At 45.0% G+C, this 13,613-nt stretch overlaps 1 protein-coding gene across 2 annotated transcripts in view; it reads right to left on the bottom strand.

The window, feature by feature from the left end:
* NDUFB11 (NADH:ubiquinone oxidoreductase subunit B11) overlaps positions 1 to 12,554 on the bottom strand; it is a 59,459-nt gene extending 46,905 nt beyond the window's left edge. Inside the window, exon 1 of one of the 2 annotated variants that reach the window (XM_061614419.1) lies at positions 12,310 to 12,554. In XM_061614419.1, coding sequence (XP_061470403.1) covers positions 12,310 to 12,498 — 189 coding nt within the window. In that variant the 5' untranslated portion in view covers positions 12,499 to 12,554. The remainder of the gene's footprint in view (positions 1 to 12,309) is intronic. The other variant, XM_061614418.1, reaches the window with a different exon arrangement.
* Between the last annotated feature and the right edge of the window lie 1,059 nt (positions 12,555 to 13,613).

The raw sequence follows: 13,613 nt of genomic DNA, 5'->3' as shown, positions 1-13,613 counted from the left end.
AGCCGGGATGTAACTAAGGCATGAGTTACCCTCATCAAATCAGATAACTCTAAAAACGGGCGCAGTTGGCGGACCAGTCTTAGCTGGGCAAAAGCGCTCCTGGACACAGCAGCAACCTGTGCTTCCAGGTTCAAAGCCGAGTCCAGAAGCACACCCAAACTGCGGACTTGGGTCTTCAGGGGGAGTGTAACCCCGTCTAACACAGGTACGTTCCACATTTCCAGGTTAGCCTTGTGACTGACAAGGAGCATTTCTGTCTTGTCTGGATTTAATTTCAACTTGTTCTTCTTCATCCAATCCGTCACTGAGGACAGACACTGGTTTAGGGGACGAACGGCTTCCTTGGCTTCAGGGGGAAAGGAGAAGTAAAGCTGAGTATCATCAGCGTATTGGTGGTAACGAACTCCAAACCTCCGGATGACCTCACCTAGTGGCTTCATATAAATGTTAAATAACAACGGAGACAGGATGGAACCCTGTGGAACACCACAGGTCAGCGGCCAGGGGGCTGAACAAGAGTCTCCAATTAATACCTTTTGAGATCGACCTTCCAGGAATGAGCGGAGCCAGCAAAGCACAGTACCTCCAAGCCCCATCCCCGAGAGGCGATTAATAAGGATACCATGGTCGATGGTGTCAAAGGCCGCCGAGAGATCCAGGAGAATCAACAGGGACACACTCCCCCTGTCTAACTCACTTCGAAGGTCATCCACCAAGGCGACCAAAGCCGTTTCGGTCCCGTGGCCAGGTCTGAACCCAGATTGGAATGGGTCAAGGTAATCCGTTTCCATTAGGAAGCGTTGAAGTTGACTAGACACCACCCGTTCCACGATTTTACTTAGAAAAGGTAAGTTGGATACTGGTCGATAATTGCCCAAGCATGATGGGTCTAAGGAGGATTTCTTCAAGAGCGGTCTCACGATGGCCTCTTTCAGACATCCCGGTAGGGAGCCTTGTTGGAGTGAGGCGTTAACTACTCCACAGACCCATTGAGCCAGACCTCCTTTGGCTTGTTTAATAATCCATGAAGGGCAAGGGTCAAGTGGGCAGGTGGTAGGTCTCATTCCTCCAAGGAGGTTGTCTATATCTTCAGGTTGAACAAGTTGAAAGGAATCCATTTTAACTGGACAGACAGAGGCCGAAGGTACATCCATAGAGACTGCATTGAAATTGGCTTCTAAGTCGGAGCGGATCTGATCCACTATTATTCTGCTTGAAATGCTCATGGCGTTCCCCAAAGAACCCTGGGAAGTGTAGTTTGTTAAGAGTTCTGAGAGTTGTGAAGAGAATAGGAGTCTCCTAACAGAGCTACAATTCCCCTAGTAGTTTGACAGTCAGTCCCTCTTCCCAGGGAACTCTGGAAATTTTAGCTCTATGAGGAGAATAGGGGGTCTCCTAACAACACTCAGCATCCTTCACAGATTACACTTCCCAGGATTCTTTGGGGGAAGCCCTGAGTGTTTCAAGTGGAATAATAGTGAAATAAATGTAGAGTGTGAGTGCAGCCTGAGAGCTGAGAAAAACAGCATATATCATGCCCTCCCTCCCAAAAGGAGCCCAGTGGGAGGGTTGTGCCATCTCCATTTTGCAATCTGGATAGAAGTCTTGGGCTGCCCTAATTCAGCTGCTCTGCAACAGGAAGAGAACACATCCAGGACAGGTCTAAAGGGCCAAAGCTGCTCTGAATGCGTGCAACAGAAAAGCAGGGTGGAGATATAACAGACCACAGATGCAGTAGGCAGATGCCAAACCAGGGATGCCCCTGTAGAAGGTACATCTGAAAACCAGCTGCTGAGAGCCTCCTAGGACCGGTATATCCCAATGGTCCATCCAGCAGATGTGCTGGCTGACAGCCCAACCCATCAGAGCACATACAGATCTGCCAAAGCCAGAATTGAGGCCGTTGTATGCTGCAAAGCTGCAGCTGCTCCACAGCTAGGATTCTTATCCTCTGGGGCACAGCCTTGGGACCAGAGTTCCCAAAGAGGGGATAGTATGTAAGAGGCCCAGCGGACAAGATAACTCTCTCCTCATTTCACCAAGCACAACTATCTCTGTGATGCTTTGTGATACTGGCACTCCTCCAGCCTAATAAATCCACCACTGCTCGCTGAGGAAGAGACTTATGGCAAAAACTCCCCAGCCACTTCAGTATATCATGTATCAGTGCTGCTGCGCCATGCTCCTTCTGACCCACATCATGCTAGCCAGGGATTAGCAAACAAGCCCTAAAAAAGGAAAGTGGACCAGTAGTGCCAGATGCAACTGGTGCCATGCCCAGATTTAAAGGATGAAGGATGGGAGGTGTGTTCATAGGTGTAGCAGCAGAAACAACAAGACCATGTGGCTCAATTAACCTTAGAAACCTTGCTGTTAGAGAACTTGGAATTGGGAAGGGGCAGGGAAGCCAAGAATTTGCAACCTCATTGGAAATCCCCTCCTTGCAATTTACTATTCCTTCTTCCCTGAAACTGTAAGGCAATCTAGGCATCCTTCCTATCATCCTAGTTCTCTCTTACTTTAGCTAACCCACTACCTTCTCCCCTTAAACTTAACAGAGTCCTTCTAATTGCTTCATTTTGCAAGGTTCAGTGGAACTATACTTTCCACAGAGCAGCCCTTGATGTCTGATCAGAAGGTGTAGCTGGTACAAGACACAGCACCTTATCTCTTATTGCAGGGGGGCTGGGCTAGTCACTGAGAACACATAACACCAACACTCCAGCTTAGGCATGGGCGTCCTTATAGCTTTCCAGGCATAACTCAACACACTAACTGTAACTTATTAAAACTGTGAAAATCTGATGCCTTACAGATCTTCTCCTTTCTCTAAATACCTGAGTGATGTTAAAAGATCTGCGATTACTCCCTCAATATTGGGTGGCATCAAATGATGCCCATCTCACTCAGCGACATGACCTCCCCCTCCTCTCCTTCCCCCTATAGCCCCACCCCCCATGCACCACCAAAATCTGCTCCAGAGGGTCCTTCAACCCTCCAAAACAAAGTTGGATGGGAATGCGTGAGGGGGAGGCTGTAGTGAGGAGACTAAGAAGGGAAGTCCACCCATGCAATGGTGGATGTGACAAACTGTCCAACACAGAATTCAAGTACTAAAGGCACAATGAGCTCCAAAGGCATATTCTTCTCCTGGAGTCTCCCCAGAGCCTAATCATCATCAGAAATAGCACTATCCCTATCTGAGACCATCCATAATTGCATCCAGCAATTATGGCTAAGCTGCCACTTGGGGTTTCAGCATATCGTTTCGATTTAAAAAAAAAAAATGTTTAGAAAAATACATGTGAGGTAGGCAGGCCAAAGTAATTGTCACGTTGTCTGGTTTTCATCTCCCACAATTACAGAACGGCCTTCTTTCTGGCTGAGTCCTCGTATCAGCAGTAACCCAGTTTTGGGAAATGGCTCTGATTGGGGAAAGAAGGGCAACATGAGCTCCTCCTATCTTTCCCAGGGCTTTCTGTTCTATCCTGATCATATAGCACCACAATGGCACCATCACCAGGGTGATGCGAGCACAATGAACGGATTCCTAAACAACAAAAAAACCTGGCTGTAAGATTTCAGCACAGAGCCAGTGCCTTCCCACCTCCTTCACATCGACTTCAGGCACCTCACTACGATGACATTTGCAGTGCTAAATTCAGGTTCTCTTTCAATACTGATGATAAATAATAAGGAGACAGCAGCAGGCAGGAAGTGGGGAGAATCCTGACTAGAATAATAGAAAAATGGTACAGAGTAGACAGGAGCATCATTTGATGAATTTTCTGAAGAAGAAACTTCTTGCCAAATTGCCCAGAATACAAGTGGCACCCCTCCACACACAGGAATTCATGTGGGATGCAATCACTGTAGTCCCTGTTTGCTACACACTCTCTCTCTCTCTCTCTCTCTCTCTCTCTCACTCACTCACTCACTCACTCTCTCACTCACTCTCTCACTCACTCACTCTCTCACTCACTCTCTCACTCTCTCACTCACTCTCTCACTCACTCTCTCACTCTCTCACTCTTACTTCTTGGAGGATTATAGCCCTTGGTTTGGAACTGCTCATGTCTCATGCTGCCACTCTTCAAGGGCACCCAAAGCCCACAGCCTGAGAAGGCCACCTCACAGTGCCTCACAATAGAGCTGCCTCTCCTGGACGGGCACTAAATAGCTAATAAAAGGTTAGAAATATAAAATAGAAGCTATCCTGCTTGATTCTGGAGAAGAAATTGCACCACGCTATGCACTGTGTTCACACTTTGCCACAGGCTTACTGCTTCAATACTCAAAGCTCATCATAGCCGTTAACGACAGTGAAAGCATATTGCCAAAGGAACCCTCCCAACACACATCCTCTTCTCCCCCAATCCCACTGGATTAGAGTTTATTTTTTGCTGTCAAAGAGAGATAAAACACAGGAGGCAAAAAAATGGTGTTCCACACCCCCATCTCCCACCAGCACCCACTGCCCCAAAGCAGGGCTGCCTCACATCATTTTGTGGTAAGGCCAGCCCTGAAATCGACTGAAGTGACCCTCCTGCCCCTGGATGTGTAATTCACCAGCAGCAGGTGCAAAATCAGCTACCAATGGAGGATTCAACATTGCACAAAGGAATGTGGAGCACCCCAGAGAGACCAGCACTTATTAACATGGCCAACATTGATGCTTGTAAGATGTAGAATAGAGAAAGGTAACAACTAGCGGCCTAAGTACTTTCCATCTGTCCCCCAGCAGAACCCCCAGTTCCAAGGTCCCTTCCTATTATGTACCTCAGCTGCTTTCCCACATACAAAGCCAGGACACAGAGTCAGGGGTATAACCTACTGCACTCAGTGAGAACAATGGAGGTTTAGGCAAGCCTGTCCTTTAATGTGCATCTTAGCTGTTCTAGAGACAGGCAAAAGGCTCTTTAATGCCTCCACTGTCCCATGTCAATAATAGCAGAAGCTTTTGCAAAGCCTCCTGATTCACCTACGCTGTTCACTCCTAGAGATGTGAAGGCTCAGGGAAAAAACAGAAAAATGGAGGGCGGTGTTCTGATTCTCCCCTTTTCCCCCCTCAAAAAATAGAAATAAATTAAGGGGGGGAAATGGGGTGAGGACAGAATAAAATACCCTAGAAAAAATGGGACAAACCCCCTTCAATAAAAATGGGGGGGAACACAACCTTTTTCTCTACAGGTTTTTTTGGGGGGGGCTTCACATCTCTATTCACTTCCCATTTGCCTGGATCTTGGCTTGTGAAGTAATCCATTGGGGGCAGAGTGCTGATACCAGGGTATACTGACAGAGAACAAATACCAGCGAAGAAAGGATTAAAAAGCCCTTTGCTTGACTAGACAGTCAATCTCATCAGTCCACAGCACTTACCCAAGACAAAAATATACTCTCTTCAGTATTACTTTCCCAGAGAGTGATCGTAATCATAACAGTTCTCCTGAGACAGAAGACATTGAATAGATAATCTTTGTCACATGCAGAAATCTCCATATACTTTTAACCCAGTCTTCCCCAACCTTGTGGCCTCCAGATATTGTTAGACTTGAGTTTCCACCAGCCCCAGCCAGGGACAATGAGAGCTGTGGTCCAATATCTTGTGGGCACCAGGTTTGAGAAGGCTGCTTTAATCCGTCCAAAGAAGGAAGAGCCACAACACTCCACTCAGCATCACATACCGCGACAAGCCAGTGAAAAGCAGGAGTAATTAAAATTCAGTAATTAAGTGTGAGAGACAATACTACAGGTTTATAGTCAATGTTCAAGTTATGGCATGGATGATACCTGTGCAGCTTCCAGAATCTCCGCCCACCCACAGGTCCTTGATTTTTTTTCCAACAGCAAATGGCTACAATCCTACCGCAGACACAACAAGCAATACATTTTTTTCTTAGCCTTTGCCTCACTTAACCAGACAATGAAGCGACATTGAACTGAACATCGCAATAAAGTTCATGGAAAATGTGAATAGCAGTAGCTCTCTTGCCCTGATATTTAACGTTCCCCTGAGGCTTCACGGCTACAGAGGAGACAGGACCAGCAATAAATGCACGCTATGTCTATGGCACAGAAAGCCTAGTACAGCAATGCTGGGTGGATTCACAGCGCCACCAAGTGATAAGATGGGAGTATTACAGCAGCTGCTATTCCAAGAACAAGTTGAGGACATGGAAAAATTAAGAACTTAATTTTTAAGAACTTAAATTAACAACTTGGGAACTCCCCCACTTTAAATATTAGACAGGTGCCATCTCTGTTATCTTTCTGGCACATATTGAAGACTTTCCTCTTTCTACAAGCCTTTTAAGTAGAGACCTTATCCCAGTCTGTGCCTGTGCTGGAATTGCTTTTTAAGATGTTTTTAAAGTTGTTTTTTAAATATATTTTTAAGATGTTTTGTTTCAATTTGTTTTAAAGTCTTTTGTTTTTAAGACGTTTTAAAGTGCTTTTAGTGTTTTTTGCCACCCTGAGCTCCTTGTGGAAGGAAGGGTGGGATATAAATGTAATAAATGAATAAATAAACTTCAGACTGACTGTCAGAGCCTGAACATTAGCAATACGCATGGAATAAAAAGGCATGGAAACCTGCAATTGTTAGTGGGAAATGCCTATGTAATCTCAGGAACAGGCATTCCCACAGTTCTGTTTTATCATAGGTTCTGCATCATGGAAGAAAGGATGAGCTAAGATAGAACCTTCTATATACAAAACCTGTGCTAGGTGGCCACTGAGATCTACTTAGGAGAAACAGGCAGGCAGAGAGAAAGGAAAGATGGGTTCAGGAGGAACAGCTATCTTTTTTGAAATAGGAACCAACTGCAACAGAATCTGACTGAAATAACAAATCATACAGGAAGCTTGATCTGTGAAATCTTGAGAGTTCTTGTTTTATGTGGTCACTTTGTGCACCAAAAAAAACAGAAGCCACACCCCTTTGGACCATAGGAAGTCCTGCCCAGCCTTCTAACCCCCTGTGGATTCTTAAAGATCTCACTTCATATTGCCCACATACTCACAACACTATCTTTGCAGCTTTAAGGAACTAGAAACCTGGGTTGTTTTTTTCTTTACATCTCCCCACCCCCACTCCAGAGATTCTCAGGATGCTGAATTTGGCACCCAGTAGCAACTCACTGAGTAAGTACAACATAGTCTATGTCTAAATGTGCAGCTCCCATGTCAGTGCTATGCTCATGAGTAGACGACCCCATGTTTTGGATTTTGATAATAAGTGGACATTTGTTGTAAATTATTTGGGCACAGCTCACTGTGGGAAGGCGGCATATAAATAAACTAAATGCTAAAGGGCTGCGGCAGTCAGATCTCTCCTCCCTGGCTCTCTGGGGAATTTACAGGTAAACATTTCACTGTAGGACCTAAGGTGTGGCAAAATGGCAAGTAGTGGAAGAGAGACAGAACAATAGGAGCCTGTCCAGTTGTTCCTGGACACTCAGATTCTACCTGGAGTGACATTAGAAGTGGGAGATTCCATATCACAGTGCAGAGGAGCCAGGGATGAATGGCAGGAGCTTAAGGCTCATTCTCAATTTCACCCATCAGATTGGCCCCAACCCTCTACAAATCTACAAACCTCCTATATTACACAAAGCTCTTGGTGAAGGCAAGCAATCATTACAATAATCAGAGATGCGTAGGAAGTATCATTATCACTTTGAACTTCATTTAAATGGATTTTAAAAGCTGCAAAAAGTCAGGCATAGCAGGAAAGCATTCTTCCAAAAGGGATCTAGAAAACCACTAGCCCAGAATGAAACAGTAAGGGAGCTGCCAGTTACTGCTTGTTTGACAGCATCACAGAACATGGGCATCTGCTTGCTTTGGGGTACCACGGCTCCTGAAAACTATCCCACTTCAACGTAGCAGGACAAAAGTATGACAGAAGTTCTATTACTTTGCAGATGTAAATATCCCAAGCTTTCACCGAATTTCTGCATAAATGTTGCCCTTTGAGAGCCAACAGAGAAGTGAAGAGTTCACAAGGCATGACATAACATGTATTTAAATCCCATGACATTCCCTCTGAATACCCGTTACTGTGGAATATGAGGGGGGAAAGTGCTATTGTATTCATGACCTGCTCCTGGGTTTCCCATAGGCAGCTGGTTAGCCACTGTGAGAACTGGAAGCTGGTCTAGATGAGCCTTTGGTCTGATCCAGCAGAGCTTAAAATCACAGTTTTAACAGACACAGAAGCTACACACTGAACAGAACAGCTTATAGTTGTTAGCATTCAATGTTTATTTCAGTGTTTATATCCCGCCTTTCTACAGCACAGTCTACAAGGCAGCTTCTTCTCATCTGTGAAGTTTGCTATCCATCTGCAGGTCAGTCACTGCCACCATCATTATATTCTCATGGAAACATAATGTTTGTAATGGTCCTGAAAGGAAAGCATCACATAATTGCTGACCATAAAGCCTGAGCTCATACACAACAGGTGGTTGTTGCCATTAAGTTCTTGGACTATGGGTTAAATCAGACTGAAATTTAAACCTTGTGCTTAGGATTCTCCTGTGCTCTCTCTCTCTTTTTTTAAAAAAACTAACAATAGCCAGAGAGGCTCTGATTTGATATGGTGGCCAAGTGATAGGGGGTTTAATCCCCCCCCAAAAAAGCTGCTGTTTTCAACGAACAGATGTTTCAGGGGCTGATTTCATTGTGGAAATGGCACTGAGGGGGAGTTAACTCCTTCCTCACTTGTGCCACAACCCCAGCACAGACTGGGAGCTTCTGCAGCTGCAAGAAAGAAGCAAAGAATCCCAATTGTGGTATTTAAAGACATGTTTAATGCCACATCTGGTTTGACCCTATATTTTCCCTGTCTTCTGCAGCCCAGTCCACTCCAATCTGATGACTGTAGTATCAGTAGCCATTTCCTAACATTCTGTTTACTGTTTTAATGGCAGCTTCCAAAGAGCAATGTCATAATCCTGCATTCAAAATGTCCATTATCTTCTCAGGCTCACTTCCTGCTTTCTTTTAATCATAAGGGAACCACAAAAGACCTCTGCTCAGCCTTTCAACAAACAAGACCTCCAAGCCCCTTCACCAGTTTAAGCCAACTCATAAGATCAAGACCAATGGTCCATCTAGGTCAGCATCCTGTTCCCATGGTAAGCCAGCAAATGTTTTTTGAAAAGCCCAAAGCAGATCATGAAGGCAATTGGTGTCTTCTCTTATTTGTCCCCAGTATCTGCTATTCAGAGATTTACAGCCACTCTATGGGGAGGATCCATTTGGCTACCTTATTGCTAGTAAAGTTTGATACACCTATCTTCCACAAATATGTCTATTTCCCTTTTAACGTCATCTAGCCCCTCCCAAGCAGCTTCAGCCTGGGAGACATATGTACAAAATGCCATCTCAGGCCTAAAACACACTTGGAAAACTATTTCATAGATGCCAAGTTTTATAGATGCTACAGGTGCACAGGCACCTGGGATTTCCCAGTGCTTCATAATTCCCTTAGCAGCCTGGATACACCAGCATCCTACTCCTGCTTGCTGCAATAAATACATGAAGTATTAAGAGGAGACTTGCACGTCTAGCTACATTGTGGGACAACTGTAACTGGCAACACACACACATCCAAGAGAAACTGAGAAACAGTAGATGACAAGCTGAAATGCACTGGGTAGAACACAACCAAAATTAATTTGTTTCCTGAACATAAGTTTGAAGCTTTGTTCTTTGGTGCTGTCCTGCCTTCCCTTCTAACCAAATGTTGATTGGCTCAGTTCCTGGAACACATCCAAATTTCTTTCCATAACACATTGATTGCATGGGCCACCTGTGGAACCTGATTGATACGTAAAAGGGTTTTTACTCTTTCTGAAATGGATGCAGTTGTAATCTTATGTAACAAGGTTGATGAGCATGTGGGGCATTCTAGTTAAAAATGCAACAAAGTGATAAAAAACAGGGAGCTAAAAATATGCACGAACAAGAACCAGCAGTGATTCCCCTAAAACCACTTTTAAATTTTCTTTATGAAGGATGAAGTTAATATTTTTCTTTTTTCTAAAGAGAAACTAAAGTCTGGAAGAAGCACTGTGGAGAGCTTGCCACACTGAAGACTCTATATTTAGGCATTCTAAGATTTAATAAAGGCTCTCCAAACTCAAGCAGTGCCCAGTATCTAACATAGATAGCATTGCTTGCTTTCCCGCCCCCCCTCCCATGGACCAACAATTACTTTTTTTAAAAGCTCAAGCAGTCATGAAGGGAAGATTTTAGGAGTAGGTCTCCATTTTTTAGTTTCTAAAGAGCTTTACAGAGCACTCCTATGCATGTTTACTCAGAATTAAGCCCCATTATGCACAGTGTTATGTTATTCTGACAAGCGTGCATAGGACTGCAGCCTTAGCATCTTTAAAGCTACAATCCTAGGTACATATTCTTAAGACTCGATGGGACTTTTTCCCAAGGAACTTATGATCAAAACCAGTACCGATTAATGGCCCTTCATGATTTTGCCTAATTTCTTTTTAAAGCTGTCTAAATTGGTAAGCATCACAACTTCTTGTGGCAGTGAATTTCATAGCTTAACTATATGTAGAAGTACATCATTTTGTCTGCCCTGGATCTGCCATCATTCAGATTCTTTAGGTGACTCTAGGTTTCAGTATTAGGAGAGGAAGAAAAACTTCTCCCTATCCAGCACAATATTGGTATGTAACTGTGTTTCTACAAGAACAACCCTGCAAAGAATGGAAATCTTGTTTTACATATGAAGGAGTTGAGAATCAGATGCTTGCCAATGCACTTGTGATAGAGGCAAAATTTAAATCCAGGTTTCTCAGATTCAAGTCCAGGTGCTTTCCCACTAGAGAACACTAATACTTTAACCTGGTATGCATCATATAATGTCAGGCAACAGCAACTTATTAAAATGTTTGGTTGCCGCAGTGCTACCTTGGGCTGATTTGCACATAGCATGTTACAAAACTGAATGAATCCTTCAAAATAACCTATCTGGTTAGCTAAAGTGACTCCAATTTTTACTTGGTTGCAAAACATTTCATTCATTTGTGCAAAAGCTGAGAGAATGAGGTTGTTATGCTTTTTTGGGGGAAAATTAAAAGATTTTTAAAATTAAGACACCCCTCCCCCAAAAAACTACAGCTGCATGCAATACCTCTTTACACAACAGTGACACCCACGAGGGAATCTGAAGCGTTCACTGGAAAACTAAATTGTAGCCTAGTGTTACAGAATCTGCCTTGTATGCAGAAGGCACCAAGTTCAATCTCTGACACCTCCAGGTAGGGGCGGGAGAGACCCCCTTCTTAAATCCTAGAGAACTGTTGCAAATCAGTGTAGACAATCGTGAGTTAAATAGGAGGGTGGATCCACTTAGTATAAAGCAGTTTCCTATGTTCCTAAATCACTGTTGGAGACATCTACCACTTACTGCCTCTCAAAGAGAGGGGAAACTTTTACTAGCATTGATCTCCTCCCTGCTCTCTAGCAGCTACACTATCCTGAATGAAGGAGCAAGGACATGTAGGATTCTGTCACACAGCTCCTGCTACATAAGACAGGCATGGGGGGGGGAGATCCCTGCAGCATCCCTGTAGCATCCCTGTAGCATCCCTAAAGTCCAGAAACCCCAGTAGCAGCATGCCTGGGACACCAGGAGATTCAGTATGTGCTATTTAGCAGCTGCAAGGAGGGACACCCCTTGCTTTGGGACAGTAGTGTAGTGGCAAATTCAAAAGTACAGGGTCCCTTCATGCCAGTCACAGCCACACCCACCTTTTTTTGCTGCTGAGTTGAGAATGAAATGCTAGTTAATGGTTCCCCCACAACAACAGATGTCCTAGGAGCCAATCAGCATGAAGAGGGAGAGTAATTAGCTGATGAAAAGAGTCTTCCCAGTGGCTAACTCACCTCCTTTCCCTCTGACTGCCTCCAATTAGCAGGAAAGGGCAAGGAGGCATGTTAGAAGACTTCTCAGTGGCCAACACACTCCCCTTCCATACTGATTGGGTCATAGGATGCTGGAGACATAGGGACCCTGCTCCCAAAAACGTAAGGGGTCTAAGACCCCAAGACTCTGGACGACTACACGCCTGCTCTAGAAACTAATTCATAGGACTCATAGATGTGCCTATCTGCTCGTAGCACTAAGGGACGTTCTTCCACAATTTTAATTGGGGGGGGGAGGAGAAAAGACAAAACTTGCATCCCAGATGCAGTACAAGGGAACAGCATGATACACTGCCCCTCCCTTCCCGCCTGTCTGCAAACGCTTCTCTCCCAAGCGCCGCCCCCTCTCACCTTGGCGAACACGGACACTTCCACCTCCTCTTCACTGTGTCCAGGCACCACCAGCGCTGAGCTCGGCGCCGGCGGCACCTGGACAGAAGCAGAGGAGCTAGACGCTCCCCCGGACGAGACTGCACGGGCCGCAAGGGCCGGTAACCCCAGCAACCTCTGCACGCCCGCTATCCTCCGCAAGGCCGCCATTGTCAACAATGCCGCCGGAAGTGGAAATCAGACGCTAGTCCCTTGTCAGGAAGCGGGGAGCAAGGGGCGGGAAGGAAATATTTAACTCTTCTGGGTTTCCTGATAGCGCCAAAAGAGGCTCGACGCAGACGTCAAGGAGCAGCGAGCAAGCTTTTGAGTTCACCAGCATCCTTCATCAGGTCGCAGGTTGTGAAGAAAGAAAAAAAGAGGACAAAAAAGGATGTTGCTTGTCACGACGAAAAAGAACAGTATACATAGTATTAACAGTCTCATCCAACCCGATAAAGAGTTCTAGTGAACTCAAAAGCTTGCTCACTATTTTGTATCGTTTTGTTTGGTCCTAATACAGATATTACATTCCTATTGCTTTTTTTTAAAAAAATAATCGGTCAACATGACCGGTTTTAAATTTTCTTTATAAGATATTTCTCAGGAAGTAGGGGTGGAAATTCAATTCCAGCTGCCTTTTATTTTAATCTAGAAAGGGCAGGTCCGATTTAGTCTTCCCTCCCGTGCCAAGTCTACAAAATGACTAATAAGGCTGCAGTCCTATAGCTGGGAGTAAGGGCACAATCCAACTCACATTTAGACTGGGTTGAGGGGAATTGGGTTGGCGGACCTCCAGTTGAGCAGGCTGGGTCCAGTCGAGATTAGCCTAAGTGAAGCCAGTGTTAGCCCCGAAAAAGGGGCATTCTGGGGGGAGGTGTTAGGGGACGGGCTGAGGTGAGGGGACTTGGGCCACATCCAGCTTGTGTTTGGAGTGCTCCTTCAGGTCCCAATTCAGGCAAAAGTCATGCCGGGAAAAAGGTTGGTCTAAGAAAATTAATACAATATAAGTCAATGGAGAGGTTAACTCCCTGGTAGGGGTATTTGGGAGAGCAGGCTTTTACTTTCTGGTCCCTGCATGCCAACTAGGGTTGCCAGGTCCATGGCCTGAGATTGATCCTGTATCTTTTTGTTGTTGTTATGTGCCTTCAAGTCGATTACGACTTATGGCGACCCTATGAATCAGTGACCTCCAAGAGCATCTGTCATGAACCACCCTGTTCAGATCTTGCAAGTTCAGGTCTGTGGCTTCCTTTATGGAATCAATCCATCTCTTGTTTGGCCTTCCT

This window comes from Rhineura floridana, chromosome 3 (genome assembly GCF_030035675.1).
Source record: "Rhineura floridana isolate rRhiFlo1 chromosome 3, rRhiFlo1.hap2, whole genome shotgun sequence".
In the NCBI taxonomy this organism is placed as follows: Eukaryota; Metazoa; Chordata; class Lepidosauria; order Squamata; family Rhineuridae; genus Rhineura; species Rhineura floridana.
This window is presented reverse-complemented; position numbering and strand designations above follow the sequence as displayed.